Source organism: Leiobunum rupestre, chromosome 5 (genome assembly GCF_980474605.1).
Source record: "Leiobunum rupestre chromosome 5, qqLeiRupe1.1.hap1, whole genome shotgun sequence".
Lineage (NCBI taxonomy): Eukaryota > Metazoa > Arthropoda > Arachnida > Opiliones > Sclerosomatidae > Leiobunum > Leiobunum rupestre.
The window spans coordinates 19,673,136-19,694,120 of NC_143388.1; the positions used below are offsets into that span (position 1 = coordinate 19,673,136).

At 33.7% G+C, this 20,985-nt stretch overlaps 2 protein-coding genes across 2 annotated transcripts; both read right to left on the reverse strand.

Annotated features, from left to right (window-relative positions):
• Positions 1 to 414: 414 nt before the first annotated feature.
• LOC149943737 (E-selectin-like) lies at positions 415 to 20,661 on the reverse strand. The gene is made up of 4 exons (XM_090176174.1): positions 20,591 to 20,661; positions 20,298 to 20,414; positions 15,775 to 15,942; positions 415 to 614 (listed from the first exon to the last, which is right to left on the reverse strand). Exons 1-4 carry the CDS (start codon positions 20,634 to 20,636, stop codon positions 415 to 417), a joined length of 531 nt encoding a protein of 176 aa, XP_090032300.1. The 5' UTR covers positions 20,637 to 20,661.
• On the reverse strand, positions 7,807 to 8,481 carry LOC149943738 (uncharacterized). Its single transcript, XM_090175576.1, has 4 exons — positions 8,219 to 8,481; positions 7,979 to 8,157; positions 7,891 to 7,920; positions 7,807 to 7,832 (listed from the first exon to the last, which is right to left on the reverse strand). The coding sequence occupies exons 1-4, from the start codon at positions 8,479 to 8,481 to the stop codon at positions 7,807 to 7,809; spliced, it is 498 nt and encodes a 165-aa protein (XP_090031702.1).
• Positions 20,662 to 20,985: the final 324 nt, after the last annotated feature.

The following is a 20,985-nucleotide window of genomic DNA, read 5'->3' on the forward strand; positions in this document are numbered from 1 at the left end:
GTAAGCAGATGATTAAAGGCTTGTGATTAATAATAAATAAATAACTAACGGGTTTTTTTTATTAAAATTATTTATTGAGTTTAAAGCCTCTCATGTCAAAATTGTCAACTTAGCTTAGCTTAGAAATGCAATTCTATTATGTTTTCGTTGAAATTGACAGTATAGTAAAAAAGGTTGTTAGTTTCCTTTATACTAAATCTTGGGTTTGAAAATACTCTGTGAAAAGAATTATTTTTTAGCAGTCCACTAACAACCTTTGGACTACCTTTGGCTGTACTGATATTCGTCGTAGAAATAAAATGCAAAACGTATTATTCGACAACGTAGTAGGTATTTTAGTAATCATTTGATCGGACTTAATTTTCTAGAACTGTAGAAATCATAGATAGTAAGTAGTTGAAACTGAAAAACTCTCTACTTACGACCACAATCCATTCCGTGTTTATCTGACCATTCTCCATTTTCAAGACAAGTTGTGTTTTTTTCTCCACCAACTTGGAAATATGGGTACTCGTAGCTAAAGAAGCAATTCCATGGCTGGTTTATGGTACGTCGGACACACGACATAAATCTTCCTTTTGGATTTGGCGGTAATGCGCAATTATGGGTCTTAGCTTAAATTAAAAATTCAAAACATATCATCCCCGAATCATTGAAAAGTCACTGACACTCAAATTTAAAATTCTAAGTCAGCCAAGCCAACTTAATTATTTCATTCTAGATAATTAAATTATATCATAAGAGCTACGTTGATTAAGATTAAATTTATCTTCGAAACTGCATAGACATCATTAATAAATTAACGTCATAATATTCAAACTTTATTTAAAATCACCAATACTTCAGAAAGACGTTCTTTAAATGTGTGTACGGAATTTCTCAACTTACAATAAGAGCCCATCGAATCACAGCTAGGTATCCCGTAGGATTAAACCTTTCAGAGAATTGAAGATAGTTTTAATACCAAGCTTTTAGCTTATTGGTTACAACATTTTTGAAAAGGTCAAATTAAAAATGGAATTTTTGAAATGGTTTTAAACCAAATAATAAATTATGTAAACTTTAGTAGTTATGTGCCCTATTCCTAGCCAAAAGGGGGCGTGGCTACCGCGTCCCCAGCTGCGTGACGGGGGGGAATGAAGCGGGGAATCGCGATTCCGCCCCCCCTCGGGCGCGTGTCACGCGCGCGTGACCTGAATAATTAATGAGATTAACAGGTGTTAATTAGTTGACCTGTCAATCAAGTAGGTAAGCAAGTGTTTTAAAAAGGGTGAATATTAATGAGCGTGGTATTGTTTTACCGTTATGGGTCATTGACCTGATAGATAGTAACATGTGTTTAGGATCATCAAGTAGTTATATTATATGTTTGAATATTAATTTTTGGCGGGAAAGTGTAAGCGTCGATCAACAAGTGGTTAAACTCTATAGGTCTATTACATGTTTGACATGATTTTGGCGGGGAAACGGGTAAAGTTTGTACCTTTATAATTACCAGTTAACCTGGTTGCTAGATGGTTAACAACTCATTAGCATTTTTGGCGGGGAAACGGGTATAGTTTGTACTCTATTACATGTTTGTATCTTTTTAATTAACCGTTAGCGGTAATTGACCTGGTTGCTATATGGTTGTTAAAGTTTTGGCGCGAATTTAACATGCGTTTATGATGATGTAAGCGCGAAAAGGATCAATGAACAAGTGGAGGGGGGTAAAGTTTGTATTTACTAGTATAAACGTTAGCGTGGAAGTATTACCTGTCAAGACATCAATGTTAGGAAGCGTCTTAAGTAATCTTAAGAAGTAAATATTAATGAGTTTTATAAGCTATGTTTTAACGTTAGGAAGCGTGGTAAAAATGATTCACTTTTAATTGGGTAACAAGTTGTCCCTATATGGTTCGTTAATGATTATAGCAGCATCACGTGATCATCTTATTTACGGTAATTGAAATGGGTCTTCCATAAAGATTGCTGGTGAAAGTTTAACATTTGTCAATGCTTCACCACTAGACTGGTATCTTTGGATTCGGGTAGAAGTTTCAAATATAAGTCACCCTAATACGGGCACCTTTTTAACGGTTTTTAGGTTATTAATCTTTATGCACATAAAAAGTATAGACTCTTAAACGCGCCTTCCCGAAGCGCGGTAAAAATGATTCATATTTACAACACATAACGGGGTAAAGTTTGTAGGCTGGTTTCGAGTGGTCTCTCTTTTAGCGGTTGTTAGTCATTTTTGGCTGGAAAATTCATGTGTTTTGGCCGCCAATTCATATTCAAACGGGTTCTGTGTATTGAAAAGGGTGTCCATGTCTGTTATTTGTAGGAAATTTGCCATATATACTTTAGATCAAGTTTGTTTTTAAACAAGTTGTCCCTAAAGGATTTTTATATATATTAACATAAAACGTCGCATTAAAAGTCGGTAGATGGCTTGGGCCTAGTTTATGACATTGTAAATGCATCAAAAACTATATATTACCGTCACTTAACCTTTAAAAACGACGCGCGGGAAAGTTTGTGAAGTAATTAGGGAGTGGATATTTCAAGTTTTTTAAACATAGTCAATACGTTAATAACGGGGTAAAGATATTTGATAGGGGTTAAATCAACAAGTGGTCTTAAAAGGAAATATTAATAAGTTTTATAAGCGTTGTTTTATTAACCGTTAGGAAGCCCGATAAAAATGACAAAGGCTTAATATAAGTTTGTAACTCTCTTTTAGCTGTTATTAAATGAACTCTTAGTAATTTGTAAAATTCACGTGATCTTTAATGTTGCATATTCAAACGGATAGGGTGGCAATCTTTGTTATTGTTTTAGGAAATTTACCATATTTACGTCAATTTTTTAACGCTTTTTAAACAAGTTGTTCCTAACGGATTTTTATATCGTTACGTACCTAGATGACTTGAACTTGATTATTATGACATATGTATCATATATTACCGTCACGTAACTTTTAATAACGACGCAAGGGAAAGCTTTCTAATTTATATTGAATACATTGCCACTATACGAAATATTTACATAAATTAAACAAGGTCGGTTGCTTATTTGAATAAAATTGATAATAAAACTTTTTTACAAAACTCAAAAATGAATAATACAATGTTATAAAATAATTTTCAGCTCTGAACCTGAAATTAAATGTGTTTGTCAAATTGTTATCACTTTTCTAAATTATCTTATATCCTTCTATGTTTAAAATAAAAAACGCTGATTTAAATTTAAGACTTTATTTATATTTTACAACATTTGTTGTTGACACATAGGTACTATCGTTAATAACATTTAACACGCTATCAATAAAAACCACTAACTCGTCTATCGCCTTTAAGAATCCAGTTTTTGGGGGTCGTTCCAAATGCATTTCGTGAGAATTATGCTCTTTTTGAAAATATCTCATTCTTTGTGCAATCAAATCCATTTCAAGTTGACGATTCATTTTTTTCAATTCTTTATTTATATGTTTAATCAGTTCATAGTCCTTGTTTTCTTTATAAGTCATTATTCCACAACAAAAACAAAGCGAAACTAGTTTGTATAAAACGCGATGTGGTTAGTTCAGTACAGGTCGGACACAAAGGAATCTAATTACCGCGAACTATCTCTCTACGCCGTTAGCGCTCCTCTGATTACCGCGAACTATCTCTCTCTCCACGGCGTTAGCGCTCCTTTAAAGGAATGCTTTTTTCTCCGCGTTTATCTCCATTTTTAACGCTGTGATTTATTTAGAACAGGTGTTGAGCGGAGAATCCCCCGTTGCTATGGTGACCTCGGCGCGACGTTTATTTGAGTATCAACAAACTTAGCAAATAACCTCGCATGGTTTAAATGTTCTCCACTTAAATATACGTCGCTATCTATGGATACTTTCATTCGGATACATGATTACCTGATATGAAAACTGTACAAGTTTCAATTTTGGTTAAGTTGTCCCAAACAGGGGAAACCATTTTCGTGTAAAGTTAATCTAACAATGCCTCACGTACATAAATCGTTTACGTATACATTGTTTTATATTACGGTACCATCGGTCTGGTCTAATAAGAAATCGAACATGTTTTGTTCGCGAAAGATATGGAGAATGAGATTAAGAAACTATCATTTTTAATATTACCACTTCTATAATGAACTAAGGTAGTGCTTTGGGGTCCATACCGTTACTTAAACAAGTCGCTCCTATATGAACTTTTAAACGGTTATTCGTGTTAAACGTGTACATTGCATAAAACATTTACGACAACATATAACCAGTCGAACATGTCTGCGATTATTTATAATTTTGCGTTAGTTTATCAATAATATCGTGTATATAAATTATAGTATTAAGAACTATACTTGTATTGAGCCGTTATAAAAGTCGTAAAAATCTTTAATATTTAAATCTATCGTTAACTAGCTGTATATTATTCCGTGTTTACCAAGCGGCACGAGGAATATTTACGTAGCGGTTTAATAGACTTTAACATGTACGGTCCGTTAATTTTCGTAAGTGGTAGCGAAATTATGGAAGGGGCCACTACGTGAAAGAACGCTCATTCAATTTGTGAACCTTTAAAATGAGTTTAAAGGTAAAATAGTGGTAGCAGATATGGGCTTATAGTAATATTTACAGATTCTATTTAGATTTTAGAGTGGCATTGCCATTTCTCACCACCAGGGGTAAATTGAACTCTTATAAACGTTTGTTGTTTATTAAAGGACATTATAGTATTGCCATTTCTCACCACTAGGGGTAAATTGAACTCTTATAAACGTAACAAATAACGAACGTTACTTAATTCGTTGACCGAGGGTATTAAAGAGCATTATAGTTTCACCACCAGGGGTAAATTAAGAACTTAGTGGCAGCACACACTACCCTGATTGTAACGACTGCATTATTAATGTAAGCAATGTTTAAATACTTGACCAACGAATGTTCCTGTATGTTAGTTTAATGTTGATATTTCGGTTAATATTGCAGTAAAAAGCTAAGCCTAACAAATACGTTGTCGTCAAAACTCGGACCAAAGCTATAACTTGTTTTTCTGTTATAATCTCCCGCGTATTAACTTGGTAATAATAATGGTTAAACGTATTTTATAGCGTCATATGAAATAACTTACTAGCAGGTGTTTTTGGTAACGAGTGTGGCGGCTGAAAGGGCAATTTTGGACTATTTGGTACCGTTTGAGAGGCGGTATTATTATTAATAAGTTTAAATAAAGTTTAACATATTGGAAGAAATGCCTTTCTTCGAAGAGTACCCTTTAATAACGCTCGTCTGTTTAACTATATATTTGGTTTTTTTTCTTGTGCCAGGTGTTTTGAAAACCATAACCACTAGATAGCGGTTTTTAAGTTACCGCTAGGTGACGCTAGTTACAATTTACCGCTAGGTGACGACAGTGGCCGCTGCGTGACGCCGGTTACATTTTACGCGAGCTAAATTTTTAACCAGCTTTAAATACGTAAAAATGCACTTTGAAAGAAAAAGAATAGAGAGTTTCAACTCAAATTTTTCGGCAACCTTTTTAAATGTAAACGAGTTGGCAAACGCCGGCTTTTTTTACGTTGGGAATAAAAATATTGTCATGTGTTTCTGTTGTGATGGTTTGGTTAACGATTGGAAAGAGGGGAATGTACCTTTACTAATTCACATCCAACGGTTCCCGAATCGCAAATTTGTTCAGGATGAAACTACGGATAACATTCCCGTGCTACGCGAAACGAACGATTTTTGGAATTTAGGACCTATGCGATCTGAATTTCTAAGATTACAGTCGTTTAAGGATTTCCCGATTGATTACATAGACGTGAGAGATTTAGCACAAGCAGGTCTCTTCTACACGTACAACAAAGATTGTGTCAAATGCTTCTGTTGTTCTGGAGAGCTATTGGTTTGGGACAAGAACGATATTCCGATGGAAGAGCACGCTAAATATTACCCGAGATGTAAATTCGTTTTAAACCAGAACTGCGGTAATATACCATACGAGTATGATTCAAATCAAGCGCCCTATTCAAGCACTAACGAGAAGGCTCTGGTCTATAGCTTAATTAATCATGTCATTGAAACTCTAGATCGGAAAAAATCTAGACCACTTTGTAGCATTTTATAATTTTCAACCAGAAACAATTAGTATTAAAATGTAGACGTTAAATCAATAAAACTTTGTGAGCGAGTGTCTTTCCCCTCGTTTTCATCATATTAAAACTGATATACGAAAAGACTATTCTGAACGCGTTGGTAAGGAAATTTTAAATGATGTACAATTAAAATAAGCTATTTTCGTACGTTACGCATCGTCGCTAGTAGCGCCTGTCCTGAAGAGGCTTTTTTGAAAATATACTGAAACTATTATTATCATGGTTCCTCGTGTATATAATTTGCTAGTGTAAACTAATTTTTCGTATGGTATAATAACAAAGAACACATTTACTAATAAAAAATTTATTTATAAAATGTTTTTCAAATATATTACATCATTTAAACAATGATCAATCAAATCCCTTACGTCAAATGGACAATAACCTATAAATTGTTCCAAAAAATCTTTTTCCACTTGGTGATCCTGAGAAATACGAAAGGCGGCGTAAATTTCTATAAAGACACAGGGAATTTGTCGCTTCTGTAATGGTTTATAAACCGCTTGAAATTTCGAAAAATTGTCGACCAAAACACTAAACATTAGGTCTATAACCGGTGCGCTTTGTTTTAACAGACTTAACTGTTCATCTATAAACACTTTAATATCATTTAAAGCCAGAACTTGCGCTCTACTAAGTGATAGACTGGCTGATAAGTTTATTTCGTATTCCAAATATTTTTGAGTAAACGGCATTAAATTCCATGAAAATCTTCCTCCCGAACAAGAAACTTCGAAATTGTGTTCAAAAGTACAATCGGAATAAGGTTCGACGGTCGGAATTGGCAGATAAATCTTTTTTATTGTTGTTGAGTTTAGATTTTCAATGACTGAAGACCATTCTTTTGTAAGGGCGTCCCATGTTTCTAAGGAAATGTCCGTACTTTGGGCTCCATTAGAAATATAAATACCTGGCTCTTTGTTAAATATTGATACGGTCACTACCAATTGAGTGGGTGAAGATAACGTCAGAGAAACTAAAATAAAATACGTGTTAAATAAAATTAAAGTTTAAAAAAAGTTTTAACGTACCCTTTTTAAAGGACATTGTATGAATAATCGAATCAATTCAACTGTAAAATTTTGTCCTTGTATAAAACGTGCAGGAATGTTTTAATAGCTCGCGGTTTAGCTTCCTCGGCAAAAAAAAACTTTCCCTCTCATACTTCGACTCTCTCTCTCTACTCTAACTTGGTCGTTCGCTATTCATACATCGCACCTCTCTCTCTCTCATACTTCGTCTCTCTCTCTCTCTCTCTCTCTCTCTCTCTGTCTGTCTGCGCTTTTCGGGGCACCTCGGTGAATCGCTCTCTCTCTCTCTCCACGGCGGTATGGCGCGCGTTTTTCTCTCTCACGCCGAGATAACCAGCTGGTGAAACTCCGCCTGAATGAGGGAGGCGTGTAAATTTATACCAAACGCTTTTGGGCCAAGTCCTCCTGCAAATTTTTTAAAATGTTAAATAATTACACATTTAAAATTTAGTGATACGTAACAATAAGTTTACCTCTTTTGATCAGTGTGTTGCTTTATTTTAATACAACCTATTATACATTTTTTTATACAATTTTTTATACAATTTTTTATACAATTTTTTATACAATTTTTTATACAATTTTTTATACAATTTTTTATACAATTTTTTATACAATTTGTTTTTTACAAAACGTGTTATAAGATAATTTTTAACTCGGAACCTAGAAATGGAAAATGGTATTAGAATTGTAATAATTTTTTCGGAACCTAATGTTTTACCTCCTTCTACGACGATAGTGATTCCCGGAGCTGTAATTAATATTTCAAATTAAAAATGAGAAACATGATAGTTTTGTTTTATAATTACCATTTCGAAGATCAAGCTCCCTAGGTTTGTTCGCTGGAGGTTCCGGGTTTTTCGGAGATGTGGCTGGTGGCGATTCGGTCGGGTCGTCCTGTTTCTCGGGATATATTTCTAGGGGATTACCCTCTATACTTTTTACATATGCGGCCACTTGCCTCGCCTTTTCATAGGCGCACACATTTCTGTAAAATAAGAAATACTATATATTTTCCCCGACAAAAGATGGTGGTCATTGATTTATACCTCGTATGGTCGTTGTTAAAATGGTGGTGAAATTCTCCCGGCTCTAGCTCTAATTCGGGGAAATTAGGACACTCGAATCTCGTGGCCACAATTATTCGATCTAAGTCGATAAAGTTTCCCAGGTACTCTTTCGTTTGCCTTTCTTTGACAATAACGTATTCGGCCAGTCGCGTTATATTTAAAACATGGCGATCGACGGCCTCAATATCGTATTGTCCCTGAGCCCTGGGAAGCTTATTGACATGGTTGCTAATCGCGTTCATTTTGCAGTTTGTATCCCCCGAATAATTTTGAGCAGCCGGTGTTCGAAAAACAATGAGGTCTTCGCGACCATCCGAAGTTTTGTATCCAATCTGTAAGATTTATATGGAACTTTAAATATAATAATAATAATAATCAACTAGGCTATTACCCAAGGCACCACCATAGGCCGAAGTCATCAAACGACTTTTGAAGCCATTAATTTAGGTGGCCGGGTTACACGCCCTGCCAACAGCTCCCTACACTAACTATTACAATAAATACTAATTACTATATAAAACTTTAAAAAATTACCTCTTTTACTAAAAATCGTTTTGATGACGTATATTTATTTTTAGGCCAAATCATGGCAAAAAGAATGTGTACGGCTACAAACGATTCCCTAGAAGAAAAAACTAAGTATTTGTAACAATAAAAAAAACACCTATAGAAACTTACATTTTTGATACTCCGGGAAGGCTTACTAGGGTCAGGATTCCGACTTAAGGATATATATACTACCTAAAACCCCCTAGGGGGACGCGTTGGTTTTAAGAATAATGTGCAGGTGGTTAATTTTATTAAGCTAACGTAACTGAAAGTGTAAATGTAACTACTCTGACATTTTATAACCCCTAGCGGGACGCGTTGGAAACTCTAGCAGCTGTTTCTATTTCGTTGCAAACCATTTTGGTTTAATTTTCGTAACGGGTTTTAATGCGCAGGTGGTTAATTTTATTAAGCTAACGTAACTGAAAGTGTAAATGTAACTACTCTGACATTTTATAACCCCTAGCGGGACGCGTTGGAAACTCTAGCAGCTGTTTCTATTTCTTTGCAAACCATTTTGGTTTAATTTTCGTAACGGGTTTTAATGCGCAGGTGGTTAATTTTATTAAGCTAACGTAACTGAAAGTGTAAATGTAACTACTCTGACATTTTATAACCCCTAGCGGGACGCGTTGGAAACTCTAGCAGCTGTTTCTATTTCGTTGCAAACCATTTTGGTTTAATTTTCGTAACGGTTTTAATGTGCAGGTGGTTAATTTTATTAAGCTAACGTAACTAAAGATGGCGGCGTTATCCAAGCATCCTAGCAATTACCAAACTCGGGATCACACTTGGATATTTTACTATCGCCGTCGCTATGAATGTACCTAATTCGTCGCCTTTAAGTACCCAGTATTTCCAAAAGCGTTTCGTGACTCCATTGGAAAATCCATTTGGAGATTTAGTTTCAGTTTTTTCAATTCTGTAGGCTTCCTTCAGCTTTCAACTTTTTTTCAACAGATCACGTGATATAAACTACGTCACAAGTCGTAAATGATTTCATAGATGCGTTGTTGTTTTCATAAGCCAGCCGCTATGGGAAAGAGAAAGATGTCTCTGTTTAGAGTACCAAAGAAATGCTGGATATGTGAGGAACGATACCAGTCCGTGAGAGGTTTCAAACATCATTTAATGACTCATTTATCTTGTAATAAAATAAAAGAAGAATCAGATCTGGCGTGTGATTGTGATGAGAGTGAATCTCTCCATTATACCGAGCAAGAGGAAATGTCAGATGATAAAATTATCGATTATCTTAACGAACTTATTGTGGCATGTAAAAAGCGCGATGAAAGAATGGAATCAACCGAGTCAACTACATCTAACCTGCCAGCCGAATTCAAATTGCCGACTGAAAAGCAAATGGATGCTTTGATTTATTTTCAAGAATATTGTAAAACTAATCAAATTCCTAATATTAAAACCGTTGTAAAGAAATTGTGAATAAACGTTCTTTCTATTGAATTCATTGTTATTTTTTAATAACATTTTAAGGGGACCGTATAAAGTACTTTTTAATTAAAGTAAACTAACAATGATTTTTTAGAACACTTACAGTTTAACACTTAAAATTTAATGTAAAGGCGGTAATAAAAAACTAGGATACATATTTTTTTACATTGATACTTTATTATAATATTTTTTGTTACACTTTGAAATTAAAAATATGTTTACGATTTTTGTAATATTGTTACATTTCCAACTTGGCATCCTCGAATAAATGGACACAAGGGAATTGAACGACAATGAACTATTAACGGTATGTCTTCATCTTTCCATTCCTCAACCACCATTCCACAAAAAGGGCATTTAACACTCGAGTCGTTCTTGAGCGAATAAAATCCCCAGGCGGCCAACTCTTCGGTTCCATATTTAACCCAGTTTTTAAAACTTAATAATCTTTCTTGTTCCGAAAACATTTTTAAAGACTCGTACGAATGCTCCTTTCGTATCGTAGGAAGGACACTTTCAAGTTCTATTCTCGCTGCTATATATTCCGCTTGAAGTTTTCGTTTCTTTTTTTTCAATATATTTATACTTTTTAATAGTTCCGTACACGGTTCGTTATTTTCCTTATCACTCATTATCCAACTGTCGTCCAATTTTGTTCCGTAAAATGAAATATGTAATTCTTGCTTCGTAGGGTTCACCCTAAACTCGTTACCAAAAACACCTGCTAGTAAGTTATTTCATATGACGCTATAAAATACGTTTAACCATTATTATTACCAAGTTAATACGCGGGAGATTATAACAGAAAAACAAGTTATAGCTTTGGTCCGAGTTTTGACGACAACGTATTTGTTAGGCTTAGCTTTTTACTGCAATATTAACCGAAATATCAACATTAAACTAACATACAGGAACATTCGTTGGTCAAGTATTTAAACATTGCTTACATTAATAATGCAGTCGTTACAATCAGGGTAGTGTGTGCTGCCACTAAGTTCTTAATTTACCCCTGGTGGTGAAACTATAATGCTCTTTAATACCCTCGGTCAACGAATTAAGTAACGTTCGTTATTTGTTACGTTTATAAGAGTTCAATTTACCCCTAGTGGTGAGAAATGGCAATACTATAATGTCCTTTAATAAACAACAAACGTTTATAAGAGTTCAATTTACCCCTGGTGGTGAGAAATGGCAATGCCACTCTAAAATCTAAATAGAATCTGTAAATATTACTATAAGCCCATATCTGCTACCACTATTTTACCTTTAAACTCATTTTAAAGGTTCACAAATTGAATGAGCGTTCTTTCACGTAGTGGCCCCTTCCATAATTTCGCTACCACTTACGAAAATTAATGGACCGTACATGTTAAAGTCTATTAAACCGCTACGTAAATATTCCTCGTGCCGCTTGGTAAACACGGAATAATATACAGCTAGTTAACGATAGATTTAAATATTAAAGATTTTTACGACTTTTATAACGGCTCAATACAAGTATAGTTCTTAATACTATAATTTATATACACGATATTATTGATAAACTAACGCAAAATTATAAATAATCGCAGACATGTTCGACTGGTTATATGTTGTCGTAAATGTTTTATGCAATGTACACGTTTAACACGAATAACCGTTTAAAAGTTCATATAGGAGCGACTTGTTTAAGTAACGGTATGGACCCCAAAGCACTACCTTAGTTCATTATAGAAGTGGTAATATTAAAAATGATAGTTTCTTAATCTCATTCTCCTTATCTTTCGCGAACAAAACATGTTCGATTTCTTATTAGACCAGACCGATGGTACCGTAATATAAAACAATGTATACGTAAACGATTTATGTACGTGAGGCATTGTTAGATTAACTTTACACGAAAATGGTTTCCCCTGTTTGGGACAACTTAACCAAAATTGAAACTTGTACAGTTTTCATATCAGGTAATCATGTATCCGAATGAAAGTATCCATAGATAGCGACGTATATTTAAGTGGAGAACATTTAAACCATGCGAGGTTATTTGCTAAGTTTGTTGATACTCAAATAAACGTCGCGCCGAGGTCACCATAGCAACGGGGGATTCTCCGCTCAACACCTGTTCTAAATAAATCACAGCGTTAAAAATGGAGATAAACGCGGAGAAAAAAGCATTCCTTTAAAGGAGCGCTAACGCCGTGGAGAGAGAGATAGTTCGCGGTAATCAGAGGAGCGCTAACGGCGTAGAGAGATAGTTCGCGGTAATTAGATTCCTTTGTGTCCGACCTGTACTGAACTAACCACATCGCGTTTTATACAAACTAGTTTCGCTTTGTTTTTGTTGTGGAATAATGACTTATAAAGAAAACAAGGACTATGAACTGATTAAACATATAAATAAAGAATTGAAAAAAATGAATCGTCAACTTGAAATGGATTTGATTGCACAAAGAATGAGATATTTTCAAAAAGAGCATAATTCTCACGAAATGCATTTGGAACGACCCCCAAAAACTGGATTCTTAAAGGCGATAGACGAGTTAGTGGTTTTTATTGATAGCGTGTTAAATGTTATTAACGATAGTACCTATGTGTCAACAACAAATGTTGTAAAATATAAATAAAGTCTTAAATTTAAATCAGCGTTTTTTATTTTAAACATAGAAGGATATAAGATAATTTAGAAAAGTGATAACAATTTGACAAACACATTTAATTTCAGGTTCAGAGCTGAAAATTATTTTATAACATTGTATTATTCATTTTTGAGTTTTGTAAAAAAGTTTTATTATCAATTTTATTCAAATAAGCAACCGACCTTGTTTAATTTATGTAAATATTTCGTATAGTGGCAATGTATTCAATATAAATTAGAAAGCTTTCCCTTGCGTCGTTATTAAAAGTTACGTGACGGTAATATATGATACATATGTCATAATAATCAAGTTCAAGTCATCTAGGTACGTAACGATATAAAAATCCGTTAGGAACAACTTGTTTAAAAAGCGTTAAAAAATTGACGTAAATATGGTAAATTTCCTAAAACAATAACAAAGATTGCCACCCTATCCGTTTGAATATGCAACATTAAAGATCACGTGAATTTTACAAATTACTAAGAGTTCATTTAATAACAGCTAAAAGAGAGTTACAAACTTATATTAAGCCTTTGTCATTTTTATCGGGCTTCCTAACGGTTAATAAAACAACGCTTATAAAACGTATTAATATTTCCTTTTAAGACCACTTGTTGATTTAACCCCTATCAAATATCTTTACCCCGTTATTAACGTATTGACTATGTTTAAAAAACTTGAAATATCCACTCCCTAATTACTTCACAAACTTTCCCGCGCGTCGTTTTTAAAGGTTAAGTGACGGTAATATATAGTTTTTGATGCATTTACAATGTCATAAACTAGGCCCAAGCCATCTACCGACTTTTAATGCGACGTTTTATGTTAATATATATAAAAATCCTTTAGGGACAACTTGTTTAAAAACAAACTTGATCTAAAGTATATATGGCAAATTTCCTACAAATAACAGACATGGACACCCTTTTCAATACACAGAACCCGTTTGAATATGAATTGGCGGCCAAAACACATGAATTTTCCAGCCAAAAATGACTAACAACCGCTAAAAGAGAGACCACTCGAAACCAGCCTACAAACTTTACCCCGTTATGTGTTGTAAATATGAATCATTTTTACCGCGCTTCGGGAAGGCGCGTTTAAGAGTCTACACTTTTTATGTGCATAAAGATTAATAACCTAAAAACCGTTAAAAAGGTGCCCGTATTAGGGTGACTTATATTTGAAACTTCTACCCGAATCCAAAGATACCAGTCTAGTGGTGAAGCATTGACAATTGTTAAACTTTCACCAGCAATCTTTATGGAAGACCCATTTCAATTACCGTAAATAAGATGATCACGTGATGCTGCTATAATCATTAACGAACCATATAGGGACAACTTGTTACCCAATTAAAAGTGAATCATTTTTACCACGCTTCCTAACGTTAAAACATAGCTTATAAAACTCATTAATATTTACTTCTTAAGATTACTTAAGACGCTTCCTAACATTGATGTCTTGACAGGTAATACTTCCACGCTAACGTTTATACTAGTAAATACAAACTTTACCCCCCTCCACTTGTTCATTGATCCTTTTCGCGCTTACATCATCATAAACGCATGTTAAATTCGCGCCAAAACTTTAACAACCATATAGCAACCAGGTCAATTACCGCTAACGGTTAATTATAAAGATACAAACATGTAATAGAGTACAAACTATACCCGTTTCCCCGCCAAAAATGCTAATGAGTTGTTAACCATCTAGCAACCAGGTTAACTGGTAATTATAAAGGTACAAACTTTACCCGTTTCCCCGCCAAAATCATGTCAAACATGTAATAGACCTATAGAGTTTAACCACTTGTTGATCGACGCTTACACTTTCCCGCCAAAAATTAATATTCAAACATATAATATAACTACTTGATGATCCTAAACACATGTTACTATCTATCAGGTCAATGACCCATAACGGTAAAACAATACCACGCTCATTAATATTCACCCTTTTTAAAACACTTGCTTACCTACTTGATTGACAGGTAAACTAATTAACACCTGTTAATCTCATTAATTATTTAGGTCACGCGCGCGTGACACGCGCCCGAGGGGGGGCGGAATCGCGATTCCCCGCTTCATTCCCCCCCGTCACGCAGCTGGGGACGCGGTAGCCACGCCCCCTTTTGGCTAGGAATAGGGCACATAACTACTAACGTTCCAATTAGGACTAAAAATAACGCAAGGAATCAATTTCAAAAATTGAAAATGTTCGTCCAAAAACGCATACAAAGAAATTCTTTAAATGCTTAAGGAAAACGTTGACAAAATATTAAAATGAAAACCAATTTTGAAAGAAGAGCGAATTTCCGTCACTCTATCAGGATAAATTAACTAGTTAGCTAAAATTGTAGTATTGTTTCTGGAAAAGAAATCGTTCAACTGAATCAATATATATATTGGTCTTAGCAAAACTCCTATAAAATGGTAAGGCAAAAATTACACTTGACCAACGAAACTAAAATTTATACAACAATTAATGTCGAAACTATTTAAACCAAAAAATAGAGCCATTTTAATAAGGTCCAGACACAAACTTAGAATATTAAACGATAAATGTGCATTTAGCAGGAACATTTTTTTTAAATTTTTCAAAAAATCAAGGAGACGGTATGGGTTTAGATACTCAATTAACCTCTTAGAAGAAAGTACATGTACCAATCTAATTGTTAATTTTTGGTTAAAGCTTTAAAAAGCCTGCATACTATCTGCAAAATTAAAATTAAAATAACACATGAAAAGCTTGATTAAGGACGAACAAAGCGATTTTTAGGCTCTAAGTCGACTAAAAGAATAAGAAAACGAAAGTTTATCGTGTTATTATTAAACCATAAGTGACATGTTTTCAATGGGATATCTGATTGTGTCCTGATCACGTGTATGCACAGATCGCTTATTTATTTAGACTTACCTTTACATTTTCCGAAGCTACCTTTCCATATTCCGTTTTTACATTTAATTTTTCGTTGTCCTTCCAAATAGTAATTATTTTTGCAAGTTGCGACGCAACCCCGGCCAAAACATTCAATATTTCCATTTTCTATTGCTGGTAATCCACAATTGATACTGCCATTTTTGACTTCATTGAAAGGAAACCATAAGGCAAATTTTTTTAATTTTGCTACAGTATATGAGATGGGGCCTGTGAGTTCTAGCTCAAATAGCCGATAATCGTTGAAGTGCAAATCAGCACGGTATTGGTCCTATATGTTTGTTAATACCATTGAATTACGTTTTACATTTTGATTGAGGTATTAGTCTGAGTATCGTGTGCACTTCAAATTATTTAACCATTATTTTTCACTTTCCATGTTAATAACGGCTACGTCATTTGGTACCCCCCAAATCATTGGGTGCTGGAGTCAAAAAATGTATTTTTCTAATAAAGCTGAACCCTTGCTGTTACTGTCGCTGTCCGTAGAGTCCCCATTTGATCACCTCTTTTTTTGGTAACAATATGAATTTTGAAGAAAATACTTTCTACGTCGTAATATCCACTACAAGGTTTGAAATCGAATGCTCTACATGCAGTTGAGACTTTCAAATTAGTTTGGGAAGGATTTCCCGTTACATTAGTCCGACAACAACCGAACTTTTCACCCTGTAGCTATTGCTAGAGGGTCCTTTACGTAAAGAACTTCCAATTGCTAATTTTATTAATTGCATGCAAAAACTGGTTTCAGATTGGTCACATGAGAGACATCCATCAAATTTAAATTAAACGTGCCTTATTCGTAGAGTAATGTTTAAAAATTCTTATCAATAAATATACACTTACTGTTTTATTTTGAGTGGACTATTTTCATTTAAATAGTGGCCACAAAAAACCAAAAAGAATTAATGTCGGGCAATTTTCATTTAATTAATTGGCCTACTTTCATTTAAATAGTGGCCGTTTTATATTAAATCCATTTCAAAGGTGTATGCATAGAACCACTATTAGTATATTAAAATAACGCATACAAACTTGTACCATAACATTTCAGATCTTAATTATTTTCCCTGCACAATTCGTTCTGTGTTTGACTTAGTAATTTACCCAAAAAATAAGGGGTCCAAGTATTTAACTTTGCACAGGGTCCAAGAAAAGCTAGCTAGGGCACTGTTTTTACGTTTTCAGGTAGGCTCTTCAACATTATCATTGAAAAGTGTTTCCTAGCACCTATCGGTCAAAAATTAAATTGTAAAAGTTATTCGAGTGTCTTCAAATTTACAATTTGAAACGTTCCCAACGCAATTCTCATACCCTGAAAGTTTCAAGATTATATCTTAAATAGTTGTTGAGAAAATGCCTGATCAGAGCAAATTGGGCCATCCTGTATATTAATGCTATACCTCTACACTGTGTGCACGTTTCAGCTCTGTCGGGTAAACAGGGGCGCAACAGCCAAAATTTAAAAACAATTACGCAGTCGTAAAATTTTGGATCCGATTGATTTTTAAAATCCGTTTCATTTTTAATATATATTACTGCTATGACTTCTCACTGTGTGACTCGTACATGAGAGCTCTGGGCAGCCTCCATTTGTAATTTGTGTGTGTTATCAGAAGTACCAAATAAGTAAGATCAGAAGTAACAAATAAGCGTGATCAAGAGTAACAAATAAGCGTGATCAGAAGTAACAATTATGTTTAACTAGAAGTAAAAATTATGTGTGAACAGTAGTAACAATTATGTGTGATCAGAAGAAAAAATTACGTATTGTTAAAAAGGGGCGCAATTCTATATGCTTAGATAATATTGTTAAATGAAATGATAAAACTTCGTTAGATTTATATATATTTACAATGAAAAAGGCCTAGGCCTAATGTCTTAAAAGTTTCTATCAGCTTTGCCGATCATCTTAAGGGACAATAAAAATTAGAACCGTCAAGGATTACATCAAAATAAAATTATTCGTTAATAAAAAACATGGTCGTAGAAATATTACAAAAAAACCTCATTAGAGGTCAAAAAATAAAAACAAGATCAAATACAAAACAGTCAGATAAGGGGAACCTAATCATTATAGGACGCCAACCAATGGGACTAATTTATTATTTTTATTTATTTTTTTTATAAATAATTTTTGTTTATTTTTCGTTTTTTATTTATTTATTATATAAATTTTGGTTTTTTATAGATTTAATTTGAATATATTTAAATAAAAAAACCTATTTAAGATACAATTTTACGTTATATCTTTAAAAAAGGTATCCCAGATAGCGTTATAGTAATGGCCTGGGGACTCATTAAGTGCACTATTTTTAACCATATGTTTTTTAATTTCTACTGCTTCCCTAACCTCTCTTTTTATGCCATTGGCGGGGTGGGCTGTTAATTTTACATCTTCCCATTCTATTTCATGTTTGGAGCGAAAACCATGTTTTGAAATAGCGGAATTTTCGCAATTAGCGTTTGTTTTAGAGTTACGTTTACGGTCATTTAAACTAATTCTTAAATTTCTCTTAGTTTGATTTTTTTACAGGAACAAATAATGTAATATACACCATTCTTTTTTATTTTATCCAATTTGTCTTACCCTTTTTTAAAACAATTTCCAACACACGATCTGGCTAGCACTATCGCAAAGAAACTAAGTCACCTAAGAAATGACATAATCCGAACAGTTAAAAACTCTTAGGAGATGATTAATGAACAAAAAAATTAAAATAGAACCCGACGATAAACTGCTTTTGGTTGACATTGTCTCTCTTTTCACTAGAGTTTCGGTAGAGGGCGCTATAAAGGCATTACAAAATGCTCTTGTTAAAAATAAATACACCAATGAACATGTTGGCGAATTGCTAGACTAAGTTAGGTTTTGCGAAACCTCCACCTATTTCCAATTTGAAAACAAAATGTTTCAACAACAACATGGTCTATCCATGGGTAGTTCACTTTCACCCCTCCTTTGCAATATTTATTTCGAGGAATTTACAAATAAGCAATTTAGTAACATACAAATTGTAAAACCCAAATGTTGTATTCGCTATTTAGATGATTGTTTTATAATATGGAAAGGTGGGCTTGATCACTTTCCCTTTGACTCTAATAAACAATTTACCCACGAATTTGAAGAAAACCATATTTCTTGATATCAAAATTACAAGACTTAAAAACAATCTAAGTACCTCTGTCTATAGAAATCTGGCCACCCTGTGAGCCAAAAAATTGGGTTTTTTCAAATGTAAGTTTTTTGGGCCATAAAACTATGTTCTGATAAAACCTCCCTAGATAAAGAATTAAACTATTATAAATCCATTGCTTTGGAACGAGATTTTACCCTAAATATTGTAAATAAAGCTATTAACAAACAAAAAAAAACCGTTTGTCTCTCAAACGTAAATTAGAAAAGGTAAATAATGATAACATAGAAAAATGGAAATATATAGGTCTAACATATGTTAATGGAATAGCTGAAAAACTTAATAATACTTTTAACAATTATAAAATTCAAATAGGGTGGCAACCTAGAAATAAATTGGGAAATTGTTTTAAGGTTTCCCCTTACCAGACTGTGTTTGTATTTGACCTTGATTTTAATTTTTGACCTCTAATGAGGTTTTTTTGTAATATGTTTTTTATTAACGACCAATTTTCTTTTGATGTAATCAATGAAGGTTCTAATTTTCATTGTCTCTTAAGATGATCGGCAAAACTGATCGAAACTTGTAAGACATTAGGCCTAGGCCTTTTTAATTGTAAATTTATATGCAAATCTAACGAAGTTTCATCATTTTATTTAACAATTTTAACAATTATGTGTAATCAAAAGTAACAAATAAGTGTGGTCAAAAGTAATAAATAAATTTAAGTACAAAACAGTATGGCCGTTGATTTATAATGGTTATGTCACCGGCGTTGCAGGATGCTCTGTATAGATCAAACAAATTTAACACATCAGAAGGATTGTGTGTATTCTGACGTTAGTTTTTAATTCTTTATTACTGCTATTTTTGATATTTCAGTAGAAAATGGAAGAATTCTTATTTACTCATCCACCATGAACTTCAGAGAACCGTGAACGACATTTACACTTTTCGGTGTCTGAAAAAAGTACCTGTATATTAACCCCCTCTAAAAATTACCAAAGATCAGAGAAGGCCAATTTTAATTTATATGTTAGAACACAAGTCCTTAGGTTTAATTTCAGAACAAAAGTGTTTCGGTTCTTTTATCGGATAGTTAAATTTTTATGAAAATTAAAAAATTCAACCCTTATCCCGGAGCATTACTATTGCACTGTAAGATCAGTACAAAACAAATATTGGTTTTAATGATATATAACTTCTATCTCATAACAGAACATTACAATTTTAAATTTTTCATTTCCTGGATGTTAGGTTAGTGTCTCAAGTCAATATCAGAACAAACGTCTAAAACCAGAATATTTAGGGTTTATCAATTTAATGAAAGATCTTATCTAGAGATTAATCATCAACAATACTTACAAATTTCGTGACATCCACATATGAATTTATAGTTAGATACTTCGCAGATTGTCTTTTCCAAATTTTTACATTTCATTTTATTGGAGCAATGTTCCATTTCCACTCTAGGGCAATCAACTATTTGAAATAATATTTTCAGTTTTGGTTATGTTTTTAGAAGTAAGCTCCATAGACAAGCAAGCCAAAGTAAAATAATTGGTTTAAAAAAATGTATTACGAATATTAATCTTCATTATATGTTTACTAATACTAATGAACGTTTAATGCTGAATTGTTATACTTTCCATGCATACATTTGGGCATGTCTTCAGACCAATCACCTCCTTTGGTACAGTACATTTGTTGCACTCCTTTTAGAACAAAATAGCGGTCGCAAGTAAAACTGCACTCCTTAATGTAATCTAATTCATCATGATGGTCACACTCCACATTTCCGTTATTCAATTCCTGAGGCTCGCACAATTCTATAGGCAGAAAGAATAAATATTGCGTGAATAGAGTCTAACCTTTTGCGAAGGTGTAATAATCATTTGACATTCATTTCACTTAGACTTAAACTGTTGCATTAACCAGCAAATCGTCGGTTGAGAAGACAAAAACCGAGCAGTATCTGAGATTCTCGTTTTGACCACTGATTGGGCCTGTATCAAGTGATTAGACTCATTAAAGCGAGTACGTAAACAATCTC

Bases quoted from the DNA above. Each gene is read 5' to 3' on its own strand.
- LOC149943737 (XM_090176174.1), bottom strand. From the start codon at position 20,636: ATGTACTGTACCAAAGGAGGTGATTGGTCTGAAGACATGCCCAAAT. The intron at 15,943-20,297 runs GTAAGTATTGTT...CTTTCAATGAAG, and splicing joins ATGTGGATGTCACGAAATTT to TCAAAAATGGCAGTATCAAT. The intron at 615-15,774 runs GTAAGTCTAAAT...TTTTAATTTAAG, and splicing joins TAGCTTCGGAAAATGTAAAG to CTAAGACCCATAATTGCGCA.
- LOC149943738 (XM_090175576.1), bottom strand. From the start codon at position 8,481: ATGAACGCGATTAGCAACCATGTCAATAAGCTTCCCAGGGCTCAGGGA. The intron at 7,921-7,978 runs GTAATTATAAAA...TATTAATTACAG, and splicing joins GGAGCTTGATCTTCGAAATG to CTCCGGGAATCACTATCGTC. The intron at 7,833-7,890 runs GTAAAACATTAG...TTCCATTTCTAG, and splicing joins CACTATCGTCGTAGAAGGAG to GTTCCGAGTTAAAAATTATC.